Source organism: Cnephaeus nilssonii, assembly GCF_951640355.1.
Source record: "Cnephaeus nilssonii genome assembly, chromosome: 20".
Classification (NCBI taxonomy): Eukaryota; Metazoa; Chordata; class Mammalia; order Chiroptera; family Vespertilionidae; genus Cnephaeus; species Cnephaeus nilssonii.
In genome coordinates this window covers 2,089,851-2,111,922 of record NC_137091.1, presented here as the reverse complement: position 1 = coordinate 2,111,922, position 22,072 = coordinate 2,089,851, and the positions used below count along the sequence as shown (strand labels likewise).

General features: G+C 42.6%; 1 protein-coding gene across 1 annotated transcript in view; it reads left to right on the top strand.

The window, feature by feature from the left end:
• NUP93 (nucleoporin 93) overlaps positions 1-22,072 on the top strand; it is an 85,928-nt gene that overhangs the window by 3,163 nt on the left and 60,693 nt on the right. Inside the window, exons 2-3 of the mRNA XM_079760051.1 lie at positions 9,643-9,835; positions 12,931-13,048. Coding sequence (XP_079616177.1) covers positions 9,657-9,835; positions 12,931-13,048 — 297 coding nt within the window. The 5' untranslated portion in view covers positions 9,643-9,656. The remainder of the gene's footprint in view (positions 1-9,642; positions 9,836-12,930; positions 13,049-22,072) is intronic.

The window sequence follows — 22,072 nt, the reverse complement described above, 5'->3', positions numbered from 1 at the left end:
TTGAAAAGGGCAATGAGTTCCCTCAAGCATTCTGTGTGTTAGGTCCAAAGAACACATTATCCTGGACATATTTCATCATTTATAAAACAGATTTCTTCTCCCAGATATGCTCTTCAGATAAACAGCTTCCAGAGAGAAGGGGAATGACAACAGGGCTACTGTGCCACTCACTCATCTTTCTGTGTTCCCACTGCAGAGGCCTGGTGATGGTGGCTTTGCCAGGGCACAGTTAGTAAGCACCGGACCAGGATTTACTTGCCAGGTCCAGCTCACATGCCCTCAGCAAACTAGGGGTTGCCAAACTACAACCTGGGTGCCAAATAAGATAAGAAGAACTTTTACATCTTTAAAAATCATTGAAAAAAAGTTCAAAGATTATTTTGTGCGCCATGAATATTATATGAAATTCAAATTGGAGGGGCCGTGATTAGAGTTTTACTGGAGCACAGCCACCCTTATTTGTTTACATATCATCCACTGTCAAGCAGAGCTCAGTAGTAGCAAGAGACTGGCCCACAAAGCCTAGCATATTCACTGTTGGCCCTGTACAGAAAACGTTTGCCAGCCCCGGCCCTAGGACTGTGGTCGGCAAACCGCGGCTGGCGAGCCACATGCGGCTCTCGAGCCGTGGTTTGCCGCCCTGTTGACTAATGAGTTTGCCGACCACTGCCCTAGGATACCAGTCTCAGAGACTGGGGAAGAGAGTTTGGTAGACAGGTCTAGGATGCATAGCTCTGAGATCCTAAGGTGCTAATTTTGGGGAATATGGTATATACTAGAAGTAACATAGGCTTAAGCCAGGATAATAAGTGAGTAACAGCCGTTTCTGGGATGACCCAGCAGTCTTTAAAAGCACTCAATAGTTCCCTGGCCTGAGAATCCACAAAGCTTTGGACAAATGAAGACATAGTCTACTTGTGGCTGGTGCTTTAAAAGACAATAAACAAATGAGCTAATAATTAATGCCAGAAACCAGATGTGTACACATTTTAATACAATAAGCATGAATACTCTTAAGTCAGGACCTGAGCAGTGGAGACGGCTGCAGGGCCAGGTGAGCCTGTCTCCTGCCGTGTCCTGCGAACCCAGGTTAAGAGTCAGATCAGCTGCAAAATCCTAGAGGGGCCACTCTTTGAGAATACTGATTTAAGATGGTCTAGAAGTGCTCAGCATTGTGAATAGTTAAGTGTCTACTGTACTTGTAAGGGAAACATAGTCTTCCTACACTCACACCATCGACTGCAACACTGCTTCACTTCTGACACCAGATGTGTGGGTTTGCCACACATCAAGCCACACTCAGATTCTCTGGACACGAGCTGGTTATTCTACAATTTAACTCAATTCTGACACTTATCTAACTGGAGATAGCATCCGATCCCAAGGGTTAAGGGTTCAGTTCCACAAAATTGTAGCCCCCACCCGCCTGCTCTCCTTCAGAAGCCATTCGCAAAAAGCACATTACCTGTGCTTCTCTGACCCACTGGCTGAAGGTCAGAGGTGCAATTAACTTGCTAGAGCAGGATACAGAACTCAGAGAAACATTTACTTACATTTACCAGTTTATTATAAAGGATATAGATGAACAGCCAGACAAAGTGGTACATAAGGTGGGGTCTGGAAGGGTCCTGAGCACCAGAGCTTCTGTCCTATGAAACAGGTGCCCCATCCTTCCAGCCTGTGGAAGCACTCACCACCCAGAAGCTCATCAAATCTCATTGTTCAAGAGTTTGTTTTCTTAAATATCTCTATATATAAAAGGCTAAGTGTCTGTCTGTCTGTCCGGCCGGTAGCTATGATGCGCACTGACCACCAGGGGGCAGACACTCAATGCAGGAGTTGCCATGATGTGCACTCGCCATTTAAAAATAAACAGCACCGTGGACCTGGTGCCAACAACCAACACTCGGCTTCCCCCCAAGTGGGACACAGGCCCTGCCACCACCCTGGACACCCCACCAAATTGCAGCCAACACTGCTAAGACCCCATGGTGCAAAATGTGGCCCACAACCCAGCTCAGCCTGGAAACAGTGGCTGTGGGTGCCGGGTAATGACATCACATGGCAACGCCCAGCTTCCTCTCCCTAGCAACTAGCATCCTTGGAGTTTCTTCCGCCCAGGAACCTGACTTGCTTTATAGCCAGGTGCAAACATTTTACAGTTTAACCAAATGTTTGTGAAGCGTTTTCTCATGCCTCATCTCATTTGATCCTCACAGAAGTCCTGGAGTAAGTAGATAGGAGACTTGGTAGAATCCTATTTTCTTTTTTAAATGGGAGTACATTTTATTTCAATCTTTCTCTAAATTGATCGTTATAATAAAAACGCCTGTGTTATTCTATTTTAGTTAAGAAGCAGCTAAATCTTTAGCATCATGTTGTATTTTTCAGTCTTGATGACTCTTCAATTTTTTTAACATTGTAGTCGCTTAATCTGCAATTTTTACATGATATATTTGCACACTTCTTATTCTGTCCTCCAAGTTTACTATTCTTTCATAATATCCACCTCTTAGTATATCTTATTTTTTTAATTTAATTTTATTGTTTAAAGTATTACAAATAGTAGTACATATGTCTCTTTTTTTCCCCTCATTGATCTTCCCCCAGCCTCCCCTACCCACCAGCACAGAATCCTATTTTCTTTTCATTAGCAAGATGTGAATAGCGATATTCAAATATTTATTTTAATTAATTTCCTTTCAGTGTGCATGAATCTGTGCACCAGGACACCAGTATATATATGTGTGTGTGTGTGTGTGTGTATAAAATGTATATGTGTGCATTTCTTTCTTTTATTGTTTAAAGTATTACATGTCTCCTTTTTCCCCGATTGACACCCCCCACGGCCCCTCCCACCCCCCAGGTTAAATATATTTTTTTTATTGCTTTCAGAGAGGAAGGGAGAGGGAGAGAGATGTAGAAACATCAACGATGGGAATCATTGATCAGCTGTTTCCTGCACGCCCCCTGCTGGGGATTGAGCCCACAAACCAGGCATGTGCCCCCAATTGGGAATCAAACTGTTGCCTCCTGGTTCATAGGTTGATGTTCAACTACTGAGCCATGCAGGCTGGGCTGTTCAAGAGTATTTATGGAGATTAATATGCAGCCCCGCTTCCCCTCCTCAGAGGTTGGTGGGTGAGGCTGAAAGTTTCAGCCCTCCAATCACTTGGTCTTTCTGGTGACCAGCCCCATCCTGATCATCTTCCCCTTTGAGTGAAGCTCAATGGATTTTCTTTTTTTTTTTTTTCAATGAAACATTTATTGAATATTCACTATGTAGCAGACACAGGTCTTACAAATCGAGCTATGGGCATATAAAGAGATAATTATAATGTTATGTGTTAAGAACTGAGCCAGGGAGTGATGGAGTCACAGAGGAGGGGCACCTGGAGGCAGGGAGCTGAAAAGACATGAAGAATGGGCTGGGTGAAGTCGCAGACAAGACAAGGCATCTCCGTGCCCTACGAAATGAGCTTTCGGGTAGGAATGAGCCCATAGACCAGAGGCCTGGGCGTGGGATGGACATGGGAAGGGATCTGTGATGACAAGATGAGCTGACGTCTTTGGAGAATAGTGGGGGAGGGGAGAGAGGGCTCCTGGCCCAGTGCTCAGTTGTCTCCCACAGAGAGTTGACATTACTTTCATGTTAACAGAGGATCTCGTCTTTCCTTGTGACACTCCTAAATAATTAATTCCTGTAAACAGCAAAGACTAGTCCTGAGCTTGGAGTAAATACCGGACTCCTAAGATCACTCCTCAGGAAGAGCCTCTTCTCCCCATGAAAGCTCAACATTATGAGATCATGGAAAAAATTCAGCAATGGGCATCCAGCTGCTTCTCAATGGATTTTCTAATTGAACAAACACACTGTTAAGCAGCTCCCAGATTAAAAAAAAAACACAGAAAATTATGCCCCCCCATCCCACCTTCTCGAAGCCTCTCTTCTGTTATCCCCCTGCAAGGGTAAACAGTCCTGCCTTCTGACAGCAGTGGTAAGTTGCCCTTCATTTTAAGGCTTTCAGTTGCTTGGTGGTTGAGGAGGTCTGGAGGCTCAGGAGGATTCCTGCCAAGGGGCCCAGAGAGCAGTTTGTTGTGTGGGCCTGGGGCCCTGTGCTGCTCTCTGAAGCACCTGTCAGTGTTTCCATCGCCCTCACAATCAGGCTGAGTCACTGCAGACAGACAGGACTGCCTTACCGGCCTTTTCCCACCCAGCCCCAGGTTTGCTCCATTGACTGTCCACAACCCACTTCCGAGAGTTCGCAGGCTCCTTCCTGGCTCCCTCCTCCATAGCTCCCCAAGCGTGCAGCTGGCGTCCAGTCTCTGCATGTGTCCTGGCCAGATTTTCACAACACAAAGCTTGGACTTCATCCCTCTCCCAACCCCATCATTTTAGTTCTTTCTGTTGGACAAAGCTAGGGAGGTTAATTTCATCATCAGTTTCTAGTATCTTGGGTCAAAATTGATATTTGGTTGGCCTAATCCCTATATTTTATGTCTAATTGGATATGTATTTTCAGAGGTGCTAAAAACTGTCCTTAAATTGATTAAATTAACCACAAATTAAAACATCTTAATGAAATGGGATGATGGCTATATCAGAGTATAGATTTGGAAACTTTAATAATTTTTAAAAGAGATATAGTAATTTTATTGATTTCAGAGAGGAAGGGAGAGAGAGAAACATCAATGATGAGAGAGAATCATTGATCGGCTGCCTCCTGCATGCCCCCTACTGGGGATTGAGCCCACAACCTGGCATGTGCCCTTGACTGGAATAGAACCTGGGACCCTTCAGTCCTCAGGCAGATATGATATTATATACATATCTCTTCTCAGAGACATGGAACAAGTTTATTTTCTACTCTGAAGTTTTATCGCAGATTTCTTCCTATATGTATATTTATTCTTTTGGTTTGGGATTCTGTTCACCTGAAAACTGGGTTATTTCTTCTAAAATATCACTGGCTTTTTGGTCTGAGAAAAGCACTATTCTGGACCAAATGTGATCTGAAATCATGCCATTTGTACTGTCACTGCCTTATGCTCTGCAGCCTCAGAAATGTTAAGTATCAGTTGGTAGTCGGAAGGGAATGTGTTTGCTCTGCTCTTTGCTTGTCAGTGGGTGCTGATTTGGCAGGGGAGTGCAGGAAGCCTTTGAGAAGAACAGACCCCACGGATGGAAGAATAAAACTCCTCCTGTTCATTCAACAAAAAACGATTGTCTACTATGTGCCAGGCACTGTTCTAAGAGCCTGGGGAACATCAGTGAACAAAGCAGACAAGTCCCTGTCCTTGTGCAGCTTACATTTAACAGGGTGACAGAGAGATGGAGGCGTGCTGGTGGGGGTTGCAGATTGCACTCTTAACTATTTTGTTCTAGGTTGTCATCAAAGGCAAGGTGACAGTTTAGTTGAGATAGAGAGACAGGGAATCGTCTTGAGCATATTTGGGAGAGGAGTGATCCAAATAGAGAAAACAGGGAGTACAAAGACTCCAGGGTAGGAATGTGTCTGGCCATTGGCGGACCAGCAGAGAGGCCTGAGTGGCTGGAGCCCAGGAAAGGAAGGGGGACAGGCCTGGAGTGAGTCTGGGAGGTAAGGAGAGGTGGGGCTGCTTCCACAGGGCTGCACTCTGTACAAGAGATTTAAGCAGAGGAGGGATGTGATTGACTTTAAAAGGATCCCTGGTTGCTGGGTTGAGAATAGACCGTAGGCGGTGAGGGCTGAAGCGGGAGGTCAGGGAAGAGGTGATAGTGACTCAGATGGGTGAAAGTGGTGGGAAGAGGTCGATTCTGGATGTTTTGAAGGTGGATTTGAAAGGCTTCGTTGACCTATTGGATGGGAGGTATGACTCATATAAGCCTTCACAGATTTTGGCTGAAGAAACTGAGAAGGCAAGGAACAAGTTTTGTAGACAAGGTTAGAGCTCAATTTGGATATATAAAATTTAGGATGTTGTTTAGAGATTCAGGCTTTATTTTTACCATGGTCAAAATAATTTTGTTTAAATTATTTTTATTGATTTTAGAGAGGAAGGGAGAGGGACAGAGATAGAAACATCAATGATGAGAGAGGATCACTGATCAGCTGCCTCCTGCACGCCCCCTACTGGGGAACGAGCCCGCAACCCAGGCATGTGCCCTTGGCCGGAATTGAACCCGGGACCCCTCAGTCCACAGGCCGATGCTCTATCCACTGAGCCAAACCGGCCAGGGCCAAAATAATTCTTTAAATAACTTAAAAAAAAGTCTTTTATTGGACCACATGAAAGTGAATTAAGACTTTTGTTTGTCTTAATTATTTATACTCAAATCCTTCACTCTAAATCTTTAAAAAATATATATATATATATATATATATATATTTTGGTCATTTGATGGAGAAACAGGTGGTCTTGTTAACCTTGTGCCCTTGCCTTAAAAGTTAATGTTGCTTAATATATATATATTATTGATTTCAGAGAGGAAGGGAGAGGGAGAGAGAGATAGAAACATCAGTGATAAGAGAGAATCATTGATTGGCTACCTCCTGTACCTCCCCTCCCCCACTGGTGATCGAGCCTGCAACCTGGGCATATACCCTGACTGGGAATCAAACCTCTTGGTTCCTAGGTCAATGCTTAACCGCTGAGCCACACCCGGCTGGGTATCATCACTCTAAATCTTTATATGGGTAGGTCATTTGAGGAATTGAGCATTTCCTTTGTCTGAATTTCTCTTACATGAATGTAAAATGTTATTCTTTTTCGTCCCCCCCCCCCTTTTTTTTTTTCAGAGAGAGAGGAAGGGAGAGGGATAGAGAGATAGATGAGAAACATCGGTTGGCTGCCTCCTGCATGCCCGCTACTAGGGATCAAGCCATAGCCTAGGCATGTGCCCTGACTGGGAATGGAACTGGTGACCTCTTGGTACATGGATCAACACTCAACCATTTAGCCATACCGGCTGGGTTCTTCTTTTTTTAAACATAGAAAAGTTTTATTTCATTCAGTTCTTTATTCAGGGTGTTCAAAAAATTTCCTTATGAGCCGAAACCGGTTTGGCTCAGTGGATAGAGCGTCGGCCTTCGGACTGAAGGATCCCAGCTTTGATTCCGGTCAAGGGCATGTACCTTGGTTGCGGGCACATCCCCAGTAGGGAGTGTGCAGGAGGCAGCTGATCGATGTTTCTCTCTCATCGATGTTTCTAGCTCTCTCTCTCTCTCCCTTCCTCTCTGTAAAAAATCAATAAAATATATTTTTTAAAAAATTTCCTTATGAAAGAAAAACAGTTTTTCCTCTGCTTTGGTTCTGATAGACAAATTACGTTTATCTTAGAGTGAGAAAAAAGTATGGGGAAGAGGCAGCAAATTACTTTTCTTTCCTCTTTCTGGTGATCGACCATGTTTCTGGTAGTTAGTAGAATGTCATTGACCTTAAGAGTGTCTGAGGTAAAACATTTCTCCATTAGGCAGGAGCTGTTGTTTAAAAATATTCTTCTTTATTTTGTCCTTGAGAAAACCTTCCTTTTTCTGCCATCCCCATTTTCCCACAGGTACAGATCGCCTGATTCTCTTGGGTAAAGATAATGATTATCTAGAAACTTTAAGTGAAGAGGTATTGAGTATATGACTTTTTGTCTAAAGATTGAACTCAGTTTAGTACTTCATAAAGGATTTCAGAGTGTTTTCATGACTACTCCAGCTGAGCTACTTTTGTTTTAACCTTGTGCCCTTGCCTTAAAAGTTAATGTTGCTTAATGCTCACTTTATAAAAGTTCTTGTTCTCCTGCTGTAGATTTATGATGGTAACTATGCCCTTTTAACATTAACCGGTCTTTCACAGCTGAGATATATATTACATTAGTACTGTAACCACAATTCTAGGCCAGTGGGATTTCAAAAGTGGGTTTAAAACAAAGTAGAAAGCTATAATCAACAAGAGCTACTGTTTAAGGAATTTTGTTATTTTTTAAATAAATTAATTTGTTAACCTTTTAGCAACATTAAAAATTTTTTCCCTAATGATGGTGATTTTGTTTATCTTCTGATTATTTAAATATTCGTAGGACTTAACATCGTTTTGGTTAAGAACCTTATATAAGGATAGTACAGGATATATATAATTCATAAATATATAATATCTGTTAAATTTTAACACTGTTCATAGGGCTTTTCTTGGTCATTTGATGGAGAAACAGGTGGTCTTGTTAACCTTCATGGTCTAGAAGCCAGCTGCTATTTATATGATAATTATTAGTAGCAATCATATTTCTAAAAGTAGGTATATTAACAATTAAGTCTAGTATCTGAATATCATAATAAACATGGATCTCTGCTCTCAGTAATCTTGTAAGCTAAAGAACATGAGAGTGGAGACTTGGACATGAATTTGAAGAGATTGTCTATTATGTTAGTGGAGGAGCAGGTATGTGAAAATAACATGAAATTAGTCAGAAGACCTATCTTCTGGACTTGGTTCAGCTCCTCTGTGTGGAGAGTATTGTGGGCATGGAGCTGAGCTCTGTGGGCTGGAGTTGCTTCTTCTGTTTGCTCAGGACTCTTACAGAGTTGCTGAGAATCCTATATAATAAAACCCTAATATGCAAATTGACCAAACAGTGGAACGACTGGTTGCTATGACGCACACTGACCACAAGGTGGCAGACGCTCAACGCAGGAGCTGTTTCCTGGTGGTCAGTGCGCTCCCACAAGAGGAGCGCCGCTCAGCCAGAAGCCGCAGCAGAGGTGGTGGGAACCTCTCCTGCCTCTTCGGCAGCGCTAAGGACCCCTCAGGGGATGTCTGACTGCTGGGTTAGGCCTGCTCCCTGCCCCCAGTGCACAAATGTCATGCACCGGGCCTCTAGTCATGAGATAAGGGCCTTATAAGTTGCCTAGCACTGCGGGTAGTGGTGTTTTAGTTAGACAGGTGGAGAAACAGGAGGTGGAGGGTGGTGGTTCTTTGAGTCTCCCAGAAGTTGCCACCATCACTTCCATTTCCTTGTCAGCTCTGATTCCGTGGAAGGAGGCAGGAATCCTGGTCTGTGGCTTAGTATCTTTGCATTTGTTCTGATGGCAGAAGTCAATCTTGGGACTGTCAATATACACAGAAATGATCTATTTCTTTTTAAAAAAAATATATTTTTAATGATTTCAGAGAGGAAGGAAGAGGGAGAGAGATAGAAACGTCAATGATGAGAGAGAATCATTGATCAGCTGCCTCCTGCACACTCCTATTGGGGACTGAGCCTGCAACCCAGGCATGTGCCCTTGACAGGAATCAAACCCAGGACCTTTGGATCTGCAGGTGGATGCTCTATCCACTGAGCCAAACCGGCTAGGGCTAGAAATGATCGATTTCTTCACAGTCTGACTCATTTTCTCCGTCAGATCTGTTCTTGGGGTATGTTTAGGAACAAATCCACTTGTCTGTTTACAAAAAGTCCTAGTGTTGTGTTCGCTTCAGCAGCATGTATACTAAAATTGGAATGATACAAAGAAGATTAGCATGGCCCCTGCGCAAGGATGACACACAAATTTGTGAAGCGTTCCATATTAAAAAAAAAAGTCCCAGTGTTTCATTAAGCTTGTAACAGATTCAGGTAGTGTTTGAAGCCCATCTTTTCTTTGATTGAGGTCTCCTTTCTTCTCCCCCCTCTAGGATCTGCACCGCCAATGGATACCGAGGGGTTTGGTGAGCTCCTTCAGCAAGCTGAACAGCTTGCTGCCGAGACTGAGGGTATCTCAGAGCTTCCCCATGTGGAACGGAACCTGCAGGAGATCCAGCAGGCGGGTGAGCGCCTGCGCTCCCGGACCCTCACACGCACATCCCAGGAGACAGCAGATGTCAAGGCGTGAGTACTGGTGGGAAGCAGCGGTGGTGCTGGGTGGCTGGGGCAGGATCCATTCCTTCTTTCCTGTCTTGAATTTGGATTCAGTTTGTAAATGACACACAAGCCAGGTTCTTGGGAACTCAGTGATTTTGTAAACAGGTCAGTAGCCTTGCTTTGTCTCCTTGCCCGGGTTTTCCAGCCTGTCTTTCTGACCAAGCTGTGAGCCCATATCACAAGCAAAGATGATCAGGATGGGAAGGGGGAAGAGTTTTGTCATGCAGAAACCAGTCACAGCCGTTCCTGCTTGGGTTCGCTGACTGTAGTATATTAGTCAGTGTGGGCCACACAGGTGAGTGTTACTGCCTGTGCCAGTGAGCACTCAGAGATGAGCAGTGTTTTTAAGGGCACTTGGAAGAAATTGATGCACAGCCAGGTGCGAGAAGCCATCCAAGCGAGGAGTGATTCTGTCTGCTTATTGTCAGTGACCCCGTGGGCCGCCTCTGAGGGACCTGGCAATGCAGTGCCTGCCAGTGGATTATTCAGGAAAGTGGGTGAGCGCCAGGGAATGCAGCTGCAGAAAAGTGCTGACTGATGGCCGGCCAGTGGCTGCTGCTGCTGCACAACATTGATTGGACTGTTGATTCCACAGACATGTGTTTGGGGTCCTCACTATGCCAGGCCTGGGACTTCTCTGGGGCTCCTACCATTAGTTAGCCATGGTCCTTGTCTTCAAGGAGCTTATAATTTTGGGAGGCATAAAAAAAATCTTGGTGCTTTCCATAAGAAGCATGATTTAGCCTGGCCAGCATGGCTCAGTGGTTGAGCATCCACCTATGAACCAGGAGGTCATGGCTTGATTCCCAGTCAGGGCACATGCCTGGGTTGCAGGCTTGATCCCCAGTGTGGGACGTGCAGGAGGCAGTCGATCAATGATTCTCTCTCCTCATGTATCTCTTTCCCTCTCCTTTCCTCTCTGAAATCAATAAAAATATATTTTTTAAAAAGTGTGATTTACTGACTACTTAAGATTTTGCTTATCCTCACAATGAATATTAGGACTGTTGTCACCTTATTACATTGAGCAGCTGAGTCTCAGAGAGGGCAAGTAATTCTCAGATCACACAACTGGTGAGTGATGAGCCAGGGTTCAAACCCAGACAGGCTGATTCCAGAGCACATGCGAAGGGGGAGGGGTACTGTTATTTGTGACTTTGGTGGGTCTGGAAAGTCAGAGATTCTGTGTGGGAGATGTGGGAAATTGTCGATTTCTGAATTGAACTTGAGAAAGACCTAAGTGCTTATGTTAACACCAGAGGCCCTATGCAGAAATTTGTGCAAGAGTAGGCCTTCGCAGCCCTGGTTGCCTCGGCCCTCGCAGCCCCGGCTTTGTCCACAAGGTTGTCTGGAAGGTCATTCTGCTGTTCGGCAATTGGGTCGATTTGCATATTACGCTTCTATTATTATAGATGGGTACATTGTTTTGGGTACGTAATAAATGTTCCAGGAGTGAGTATAAGGGCTACATTCTTTTCCAGCTAATCTTGAGAGCTGAAAGTTTTGGCTGCTCTTCTAAGTCAGTAAGTAGGTTGTAGAAATTGTTCTGTAGGCCTCCCCAAAGTTTATTTTTTAAAATGGTATTAGTTTTGGTTCTGTTGGTATTGGTTAAGTAAGTCAGAGGAGCCCTGGCAGGGATTTTGAACTATCCAACCTTGCAGCTACCTGCAACCAACTGCTCCCTGACTCTGTTCCCCAGCACCCCAGCCAGCCGTTAGACATTTCTGCTAACTAGGCTCCTTACTGCTGCTCCCCATTGCCTGTAGTTCCCCCGGTCTTGAGTGTGCAGGCTCTGTGCTCGTGTGCAAGGATGCTGCTGGAGTCAAAGGATCATCCTGCCAGCTGAGTTGCTATAGTTATAATTTAATTGCATCAGCTTTACAGCCTATTAAGAACAAGAATGGAAAATGTTTTCTTGGTAACGATTATCAGTCATGCTCTCTTGTAAATTTCCATTCTTCCTCATCTCTTTCTACCTTAAATTCATTATTTTAGGGAGGAGGAAGTTAGAATATTGAAAGAATGGGTGTAAGGTGGGGCAGGTGCTTAAAAAGAAACCTAAGGGCTGTTGACTGTATTTTTCCATCTTCTTGCCAGAGACATAAATTGTGCTGTGAATATTTTAGTACAGGATGAGGGCAGAGGAGAGAACTGAGTAGGAAATTTTTTCTTAACTGAAATTTTGAAAGAAAACTCTGTCTTACAGATTTTAGTTAAAATTAGGTTGTAGGTTTAAGATTGAACTGTTTGGTGCTGAATTCATTAGTTTAAATACACTATTGGATTTTTTATTTTAGAGGACAGATTTGATAGATTTTTGCTTCTGTTTAGTATTTTTAAATTGTTACATTTTTTCACACGTGAAGAAGAATATGTATGACATATATAAAGGTGTTCATCAAGGGTGGGCAGGCTAGGACCCATGAGCCAAAGCCAGCGGCTGCCTGTTCAAGTGTATTGGAGCACAGCCACGCTTGTTTATGTACTGTCCATGCTGCTTTGTGCTGCAGTTGCTGTAAATAACAAAACGAATGAGAAGATCACCTGTCTCATGATCTCCTTTACTGGAAACTCTTTGGAGCCGTCTGGCCTGTTATTTTATTGATATACTATCATGTTATTCTTGACAAGTCCCTTACTCTAATTCAGGCACAATCAGAACTTTCTCTCTAGCTACCAAATGCAGTGTTGGTCTATTATTTCAGGTGATAGGTCTTTATGGAAAGGTATAAACCAGTGGCCGGCAAACACATTAGTCAACAGAGCCAAATATCAAAGGTACAACGATTGAAATTTCTTTTGAGAGCCAAATTTTTTAAACTTAAACTTCTTCTAACGCCACTTCTTCAAAATAGACTCGCCCAGGCCGTGGTATTTTGTGGAAGAGCCACACTCAAGGGGCCAAAGAGCCGCAGTTTGCCGACCACGGGTGTAAACCAACCATATAAGAGTGTCTAGGCAGTATATAGGGAGTTTTGGATAAGAAATACTCTTTAGTATTTTATGAAACTTACTGAGGTCTTAATCCTACTTTTTCCTCCCTGCCCTATATCCTTACATAGGTCCGTTCTCCTTGGGTCTCGGGGACTTGACATATCCCACATCTCCCAGCGCTTGGAGAGCCTGAGCGCGGCCACCACCTTCGAACCTCTTGAGCCTGTGAAGGACACAGACATTCAGGTAAGGGCTGCCAGGTGCCTAGACCGGTGCAGGCGGGACCCTGAGCACGCAACCCAGGCTGAAGGCCTTGGCCCTTTGTTGACCAGCTGATTTAGGAATTCCCGATTTCTTTTTTAATTCTCTTCTTCTTCCCATGTTCAGAGAACAGGATACTCGGCTTTGGAGTTTACTGGGGAACATTGGGGTTATTTTCAGAGTGCTATGCTAGGCTGAATTTAAGGAAGCAGTTCCGACCTGCACTTTCAGATTATTGTAATTGTGAGAACAGATTTCTCTTCCTTCTTTGGGCTTAATCCAAGGCACAAACATTAGTTTTATGTTTTTCTTGTTTTCTTTGCTACATCTCAAGTAATTTTACTGTTCGTCTTCCACATTTCTTTTCTACATCTTGTTTGCATTGGTTGGCAAAGAGCTGGGGAAACTTAGATTTACTAAAACCTACTCATCAATTTCTAGGAAGTATTTGGCTACATTAGTGGTACCAGGAAATTGTCTAATAGAGCACTCTACTCTCATTTAACCTAACATGTCACTGGCACAGTTGTTGCCAGCTATTTTAACCTAATCAGAAATTGGTGTGTGTGTGTGTGTGTGTGTGTGTGTGTGTGTGTGTGTGTGTGAAACATAGTTAAAGAATAAACTTGTGTGATCCATTTAGTTTTGAGGCATTGAAACTGCATTTGTGTTAGAGTAAAGGGATAATGGGGTACCATTTTTTTTACTGATTTACCTTTGAATTAAAAGGACCCGGGCCTTACAAGGCAAATCCTAGTACAAATGGTACTAATTGTGTTATTGTTTGGGCTCAATTTGGATTAATACTCTCTACCCACTACCCTTCCCAAGAGCTGTTTTAACCCATCTAATGGCCACAGTTCTGTATTTAGTCCTATTCAGAAACCTAAAGCACTGTACTTTGAGTTGAGAGTTGAGTAACTGTAGATATTCTTTATTTTTCCTGTTACTGATAGGGTCCCAGAGTATGGAAATCTAGTTTTTTTCTAGTACTAAATCACATTTGCCTGTTACCTAATAGTTACCTTCTTATTCCCATGTAATCTCAAAATGCCATGGAGGCCCTAGCCAGTTTGACTCAGTGAATAGAGGCTTGGCCTGTGGACCAGAGGGTCCCAGGTTCAAGGTGTAAGGGCATGTACCTTGGTTGCAGGCTCCTCCTCAGTCCTGGCCCTGGTCAGGGTGCATGCAGGAGGCAACCAACCATGTTTCTCTCACATCTATGTTTCTCTCTGTCTTTCCCTCTCCCACTCTCTCTCTTAAAAAAAAAAAAAAAAAAAAAAAGGGAAAATATCCTTGGACAAGGATTAACAAAAAACCCCCACAAAAACAAATAAAAATGCCGTGGATACATACTAGTCACTTAACTTTTTTTTTTTTTTTTTTTAGTTTTAGCTATACCTCTCCCCTCCTTGTATTTCAATTGCTTGGTACTCTATAAACAAATACTTATAACAGGGTTGAAGTGGGTGAATGGGATAAGTGCTCAAATAATTAGGATACTCACCATATATTTTGGGAGTACCCCAATAGTTTGGAAAGACATGGCACTTGATGTCAGATAGGTTGTTGTTTGTTTGTTTTTTATGTTTAAAATACCAAGGAAGTTGTGTGTGTTTTTTAAAAAACGAACTGCTTTTTAAGTTTTCTTTGGTTTATTTACAGTCCATATTTGGAATACTCGGCCACATTTACTGATGCACTTCACCAATTCCCACTGATGTGGTACTCCATTTTTCGCTTTGAGATGTGAATGATGGGCTCCTGAGTGCATTGAGTCATAAGGGTCATTTATTCTGACCTTCTACTTAATGCATGAACAGTCCCCTTCAACCTCCCATCAGATGGCTTCCAAGCAGTGCACGCTTGGTCACAGTAGTGTTTTTTGATTTGGAATGAGCATAGCTAAGAGTTTTGGTCCTTACCATTGGGAAATCTTTGAATTTTGAGAGGAAGGTTGCCTCCATTTCAAAATTTTACCTCTCAGCTGGGCTTTTCTGGAATACCTTCAGAAATGCAAAATGTCAATTCACGATAACTTTTGATTACTTGGGAACTGAGCATCTAGACCTGAAGTAAAGACTTACTAGTTTTCAAATCAGTCCTCTATTGACTTCATCTTCTTGCCGGCAAAGGCTTTAAAGGAGAAAATTTAACTTTAAAAGGGCTGACACTTGGGCTTGATCTGAGATGGCTCTAGTTATTGGTAGGGATTGGAAGCTTTAAGTTGCATTGTGTGGCTCAGCTGACCTATGCTCCAACTTCCGGTCTGCACAATAGTGTCATATCCTTGTCTGATTTCTTATTTGGAAGTCAAAGGTAAGAACCAAGCCAGCTTTTGCCCTTGGTATGGAGTGGTCTTCCTTTTCATTCTTCTCATAATGTGTTCATTATCCAAGAAGAGTTAAGTTGGAAATTTTCAGTTTTTTTGTTTTTAGAAAATCCAGACATACTTTTTGATGGACATTTTTTCTCATTTATTTTAACAGCTTTATTGATACATAATTCACATACCATAAATCTGATGGATTTTTGTGTATGAACATGTTTTCTAGCCAATGTGGTTTTTGAGATGAGAGTACACCTTAATCTCTTGGGCCGAGTACCACACAGAGTGAATTTATGATGCCAGTTTATAAATTCATAAAAGGAAATGCTACAGGATCCTTTATACTAGTAGATGCTGCCCAACTGGTAGATGTAGTTGTTTGCATTACTTATAAGCTTGCATCTATATATACATGGATAGTCCTTTTCTGTTTGGTAAACACTGATCATATTTCCTTCCATTTCTAATGGAGCTTGAAATTAATGCAGGTCTTTTTGTTGTTACTTTTTTGTTTGTCATAATCAGTGATGTTGGTTGGCATGCATTGAGAATACATTTTAAAAACGTTGTTGCCAGCAAAGGTAACATATTTTTTAAAATAACGCTTAAATATAAGTATGGCTGATGCTAGTAGAATTTTAAAAAATGTTCATTGATTTTATTTTTTGGAAATGGTCATAAAGAAGGCCTACACATTTGCGAAATAGAAGTGGAAGAGCAAGAACTGTTAACAGGACGTGTTACCGACATGACTATCCTGCTGTATTAAAGTGACATCAAGGTGCTTGCGAGCACAAGTCCTCTCACCGAGGCCCACTTGCTCACTTCTGTCTGTGGAGAGAAATATTGAGGGCAGATTGCACATCTTTATTATGATCTGAACAGACCTAATGTACCATGGCTGACGTGGACTATATAGTAATAAAGTGCAGATTTACACAGTTCAGTTATAGTCTTGGCTTTCCCACTAGATTGCGTATATATTTCAAGGTTATGCAGAAGTAGCCCGAGTTAGTCATAAAAATGGGAGCTGCTGTTTCTCAGCATTGGACCATAATATTTTCTAATGACACTAGATCAGATAGAATAATATTATTGCTAAACGCATTGCATTAGATTCCTAGGCCGCCACAATAAATTACCACAAACTTAGTGGCCTAAACATTAGAAATCGACCTCTCACGATTTTGGAGGCCAGAGTTTGAAATTAAGGTGTTGGCAGCAGCATGCTCCTCTCCGAAGACTCTAGGGGAGAATCCTTCTTCTGGCCCTGGTAGCTCCTGGCATTCCGGTTTGTGGCAGCGTAACTCCATTCTCTGCCTCCATCTTCCCAGGTTTTTTCTCGTGTTGGCAAATCTACATCTTCTTTTGTAAGGGCTCTACTGGTCGCTGGTTTAGGGCCTACCCTAAATCCAGGATGGTGATGTGTTTGAGAGATTTCTGTAGAGACATTCTCCAACTAGAATCAGTCTGCTTTGTATTAAATACCCAGTTTTTAAGTAAGTAGAAGTAGGATTAAGTTGTGGTACTTTTCTAAGGCAGGAAGAGCTAATTTGGGTGGTTGTGTATTCAGCCAAACAGTGGCCTAATCTTTTCTCTTTTCTTTTATACGTTAGGCCTTTGCTTACCACTTTCCTTTAGCGTGGAGTAGCACCTTTGTAATGCCCAAGCCCTAACTTCAGTCTAACACTCTAAGGCTTTCCTTAGATGCCACCCCTTTAATGGTCTTCTTAGCTCTCTCCTCCCCATGACCTCCACATTTAATGTGTTGACTTTACTATTTAAGAAAAAGCAAAACTTTCTGAATGTTCCCTCACGAAGTAAACAGAAATTTAGAATATGCTGTTGGAATTGATTTAGCACCCAACAATTCAAATCTTAGATTTTAGCCTGTTCTGTAGAAAAAAAAAAATCCTATACCAAAGGTCTTCATAATGTCTGAATTTCCAGATGAAAATCTGTCTTGTGTGAGGAAAGAGAAAATGAAGTCTTAAACAGAATAAAATGACTGTAAGAAAAAGTCAGGGAAACGGACCTATCACATATAAGACTAATGGTGCAGTAATAATTGACTTGTTAAAACCTCCTTTTGCTTACCACACTGTCTATAATAAAATATTCATTATTTCCTTCCTTTTTTTCTGTTCTTGGCTTTGGAAAGATAGAGTATGCTCAAACCACTCTTAGCTTATTTCAGTAATCAGAAGAAACTAAATGGCTTTGGTAAGTATAAAAATGAATCACACTGGTGGCATAACCCCTTATTGTTATATAACCTAAATTGTTATTTTCATGGTTTATCTTTTAACTTTATATCTTTGGAATTAAGATGCTGCTGCTTAAATGCAACTATATATAACACCTAAGAAGAAAAGTGGTTGTGTTGCTTGCTAATGATGTGTTTGTGGCACTGGCAAGTTCTTAGTAGGAATTGGTTTCAGAAATCCTGTGGTAATTTGTTGGGAAGAGGGTCAGACTTTCCTCGAATGACCAGCAGCTCTTCAGGAAGATTATAGTAAAATGTAACATTGAGGAAAAAGCACAGCAAGCTTTCCCTGGCTCCACTCAGGTGAAGGAAAGTGCATTCTGCTTGGGTGAACTGTAGCTTAATTCCAGGATTATTTTTAAAGAAATGTAGTTGTTATTTTCATCTGTTTCTAGAAATTGAAACTACTAAGCATGTGTACCAAAGAGAGAGGTCTTGCCAGAGCTGCGTTAGTAAATTTAAGGAAGAGATGAGGTTCATTCATAAGATTGCATCTATTTGCATACTGAGAATTTATGTAACAAGTCTGAGAAATAGTCTAAGTAGGAAAAACACAATTCTTTTCTTTGTGCCGTTGATATGCTTGAGTAGGCTTTTCTGCACATAATGGTGACCAAGGCCAAATGGAGTATTAGAAATTCTGAATTGGGGGACTCTGAAAGAATAAGACTTTGCTCTTTAAATGTTTTCACATCAGAAAAGAAGAGTAACTATGGCATGGAATCTAATAGTGCGAAGGTTTTTATTTAAGCAGGTGACCTTTGTTATATTCCTCTTGCCCCTAAGGGAACTTCATGGTAACCTTCCTCTTGAGGTTTTAAAGGACTTGAATGGATATTTGAATCTTGCCCTTTCCCAGTTTATAACCGCTGCCTGTTCTGGACTTAACCCATAGTTAATGCTCTTGGGTTCACTAGCAAATGAATCCAGTTCTCACTGTATCCAAATTCTGTTGGAGAGAAACCCTTTCCTGGCACAAACACCAGGTACATTTTGGGCCAAGACTCCATTGTAGAGCTGAAGTGCATGTGGAAAAGACACATCCTGCTGTGCCCGGTGTTCTTGTTCAGGGCAGCCATCGTGCCAGGCTTTGTCTCCTGTGTGAACACCGCAGTGTCCACATTTCCCCCACTTGATAAACATATTTTCTGTTCCTTGTCATTAAATCCTGACCCAGTGTAAACCTCAGAGCTGATAACAGCCAGTAAACATGTAAAGAAGAAAAAGTAATTGACTTCCCAGAAGCAGGTTCATGTGCCATCCTGTTCTGTGTTTATAATGAGGTCGTCTAATGCTGATTGCTGCGGTCAGTACTGAAATGATTTAATTTTTCTGCCTGCATGTGATAAGGGAAAAGGTAGGCAGTGTGGCTGGTGCCAAAGTATGCAATTACATTAAAGTCTCTTTTGACTGGAATTAAAAATGGTAACTCTGGAAATAAAATGGATGTTAAAGGCATTGTTTGTGGAAAATGTAAAAAATTGCTTTTAAGTGAGCCAAGGATATAAGATTTCAGGTTTTGACTTGTTGTTTACTCTTATCCTGAATGCAGGGCTCTCACAAAGCAAATAAATGGGTGCTGATTGTGTTTGGGGCAAGTAGGAAATGACCGGCTGCTTTGTCTTCTTAGAGGTCTCTAATATCCTGTAGTGAGCAGGGGAGTATCAATTACCAGCTTAAAGAACTGGGAATGGCTCGGTAAGAGTTTTTTGGGAGAAGCCAAGGGCTAAAGTATTTATCTAACAATTCAATAGAGCACTTCAAATATTGGCCAGGCCTGGTGCCTTTGAACTAGAGCTGACTCATCCTTCCTCCTTCATGAGGTGTCTTTTAACCTCCGATTCTGTTGATGCCCCAGCGCTTGGAAGGTGGGGAACATACGTCAGCATCTTCAGTCTGGTATCTTTAAATTGCTTGGTTTCAGGAACCAGGAACGGGCACTGTTTGATACCGGAGTAGGTGTGATTTAAGTGAGGGTTAAAACCTCCATTGAGTGCATTACTGTAGACCAATCTCTTATTCCCAGGTGGCAGCCTTGACCCTGTGTGCTGCTTTGGTCTGCTTGCCACAGAGCCCGGTGATCTATTTCCATTTTGGAATGTCAAATCCCAGCTTTGTAGGCCTGTAGCCTGAAGTGTCTCCTTCCATTGGTGGTGGTTGCAAAGTGTGGCTCCTCAGTTACCTGGGTTCCCACTGGCTCCACTAAAAACCCACAGTCTGTGAAGGAACTGAGAGAAGGGCTCCAACAGGGCAGACCCTTGGTTTTGCCTTTTGGTTGGTTTGTGTGTTGGGGACCAGGAAAAGCAGCTGGCAGGTAGGGTGGGCAGCATCCTCTACTGACAAGACCTGTGCTTAGAATTAATTTCTCTTGCTGCAGAGCTCTCAGCGCCGGTGTGTATTGCTTTCTTTCCAAGCGTTTCCCTGTCTCACAAATGCTCGCTTGCATCTTGTACTCCAGACATGGAGATCTTGAGCAACTCCCCCAAGCCCAGGTGGCCGGCAGTCCCTGGTCTGCAACACTAACGATCTGCAGTGATCCTTAGGGATGCACATGCCACCTTAATTAGCCTGGAGGCCCGAAGGGGAGCCCTCTCTTTGCACTGGGGAGTGGCTGTTGAGGCCGAGATGCCTCCAGCAAAACGCTGCCTGTGCTTTCCAGAAAACAGCACTGGAAGCACTGCGGCCGAATCTGCTGAGCAAGGCCAGGTGTGTCACTGCTCCCAGGAAATTGTACAGGAAGAACCCTTGTCTTAGAAAACATCTTCGCAACCAGGACTGCCATTTCATTTATAAACAGAGGGGAGGGTTAGGTCAGCAGAACATACGTACGTGGTGTGGGTTTACTGGTTGATTTTATTATTCCTAACCAATTTGGTATAGTTCTTTGAATGGCATGAGCAAAAGGATATGGGGGACAGTATGCTCCACTCCCTTTTCTTTAAAAATATTATTTGTCTGTTTTAAAATGCTGTCACTATCTTAGGGACAGGTAGAAACTGCTGTGGAAGGTTATAATATGCTTGATTTGCTCCAGTTACCAAAACACACTGGTGTGATATTATCTGGGAGTACCTACTCCTCTCTTATTAGGTGTCTCTTATCCACAGTGCGTATCAGTCTGTTTCAGCAGGTCCCCTCTGTAAATGAGCAGGGCCTGGTGGATCCTTGAAGGTTTACTGGCATTCGCGATGGCACTTGGCTGTGTGATGAGGTTCCACAGTGCCCAGATGTCTTCATGAAGGAGTATGGTTCATTCAAAAGGTGCTCATTCAAACAAGCTTTTTCCTCCCAACCCCCATTTTATGTCAAACTGAGAGATACTTTTATAAAATAGAGTAAAAATAAATTGACCAGGAAAAATGAAATGAAAGATGTAAGATGTAAGCCCTAGTTTTTAAAATTAAATTCAATAGATGTAAAATGATTCTGTTAGATTGCTATAAAAGTTTCTAAATGCTTATTCTCAGTTTTTGTCTTTACCTTTTAGACTGGGAACAAACTATCTGTGGGCTGGTACCCCTTCAACCTTACTTTGAGTAGTTCGAGTTTAAATCGCTGTGCTTTCTCCCTCCCTCTCCCCTTCCCTCCTTTAGTCTGTGTTCCCTGCTGTTACAGTGGAACATGGCACCAACGTTTGAATTCCCATCTTCTCTTTTATGGCAGCTAAAATCAAGGAGGCAAAGCTAAGATTTACTGAACATTTATTATGTCCAGACACTGTACCAAACACTTTCTGGGTTTCCTCATTGAATTCTTTTCAGTAATAGCCTGATGTGGATACTATTGCTCACCGAATTTCACTGATGAGGAACCTAAGGCCTCAGAGGCTAGGTGTGCCAGACTTGAGCTCCCTTCTGTTGGTTTGAGTGCAGCCCTTAGGTTTTAAATTTCCTTTGTAGACTGAGTGTTTTAGTAAAGGGGTGCATTGCCAGGATGTATTTGAAGGAGAGGTGGAGGAAGTAGGGGAGAGAAGTATAATTGAGTGTTCCTTTGGGACAAAGTAACGAGTCGAAAGCCCTCTCTGGGTGTGGCAGGCATTGCTCTTGTTTGCATAAGCTTAGTAATGAAACAGTGTTGATGAAGGGAGAAGGTGGAACATGCTTTCCAGCTGGCTTTGGGGGAGTTGAGTTTTGCAGAAGGCCAAACCTGCTTCATCCCTTTATCTTCTCCAGGTGCTTGCTTTTTTGTCATGCTTTTCTGCTTTCTGAGCTGTCAGTTCAATTTACTGTCTAAAGCTCAGCCCGATCTGTCTCAGCTTTATTGCCCTGCAGGTACACAGTAAAGGATTTCTGTGAAATCCTGGAGCAGCTTTTAGTTTTGAAATGCCAAGGCTTTGTGCTTTGAAAATTGGTTGTGTTCAGCTTCTGCTTGATCATCTTTGTTTTGTTTTGCCTCTGAAGCTGAGCTGAGTTAG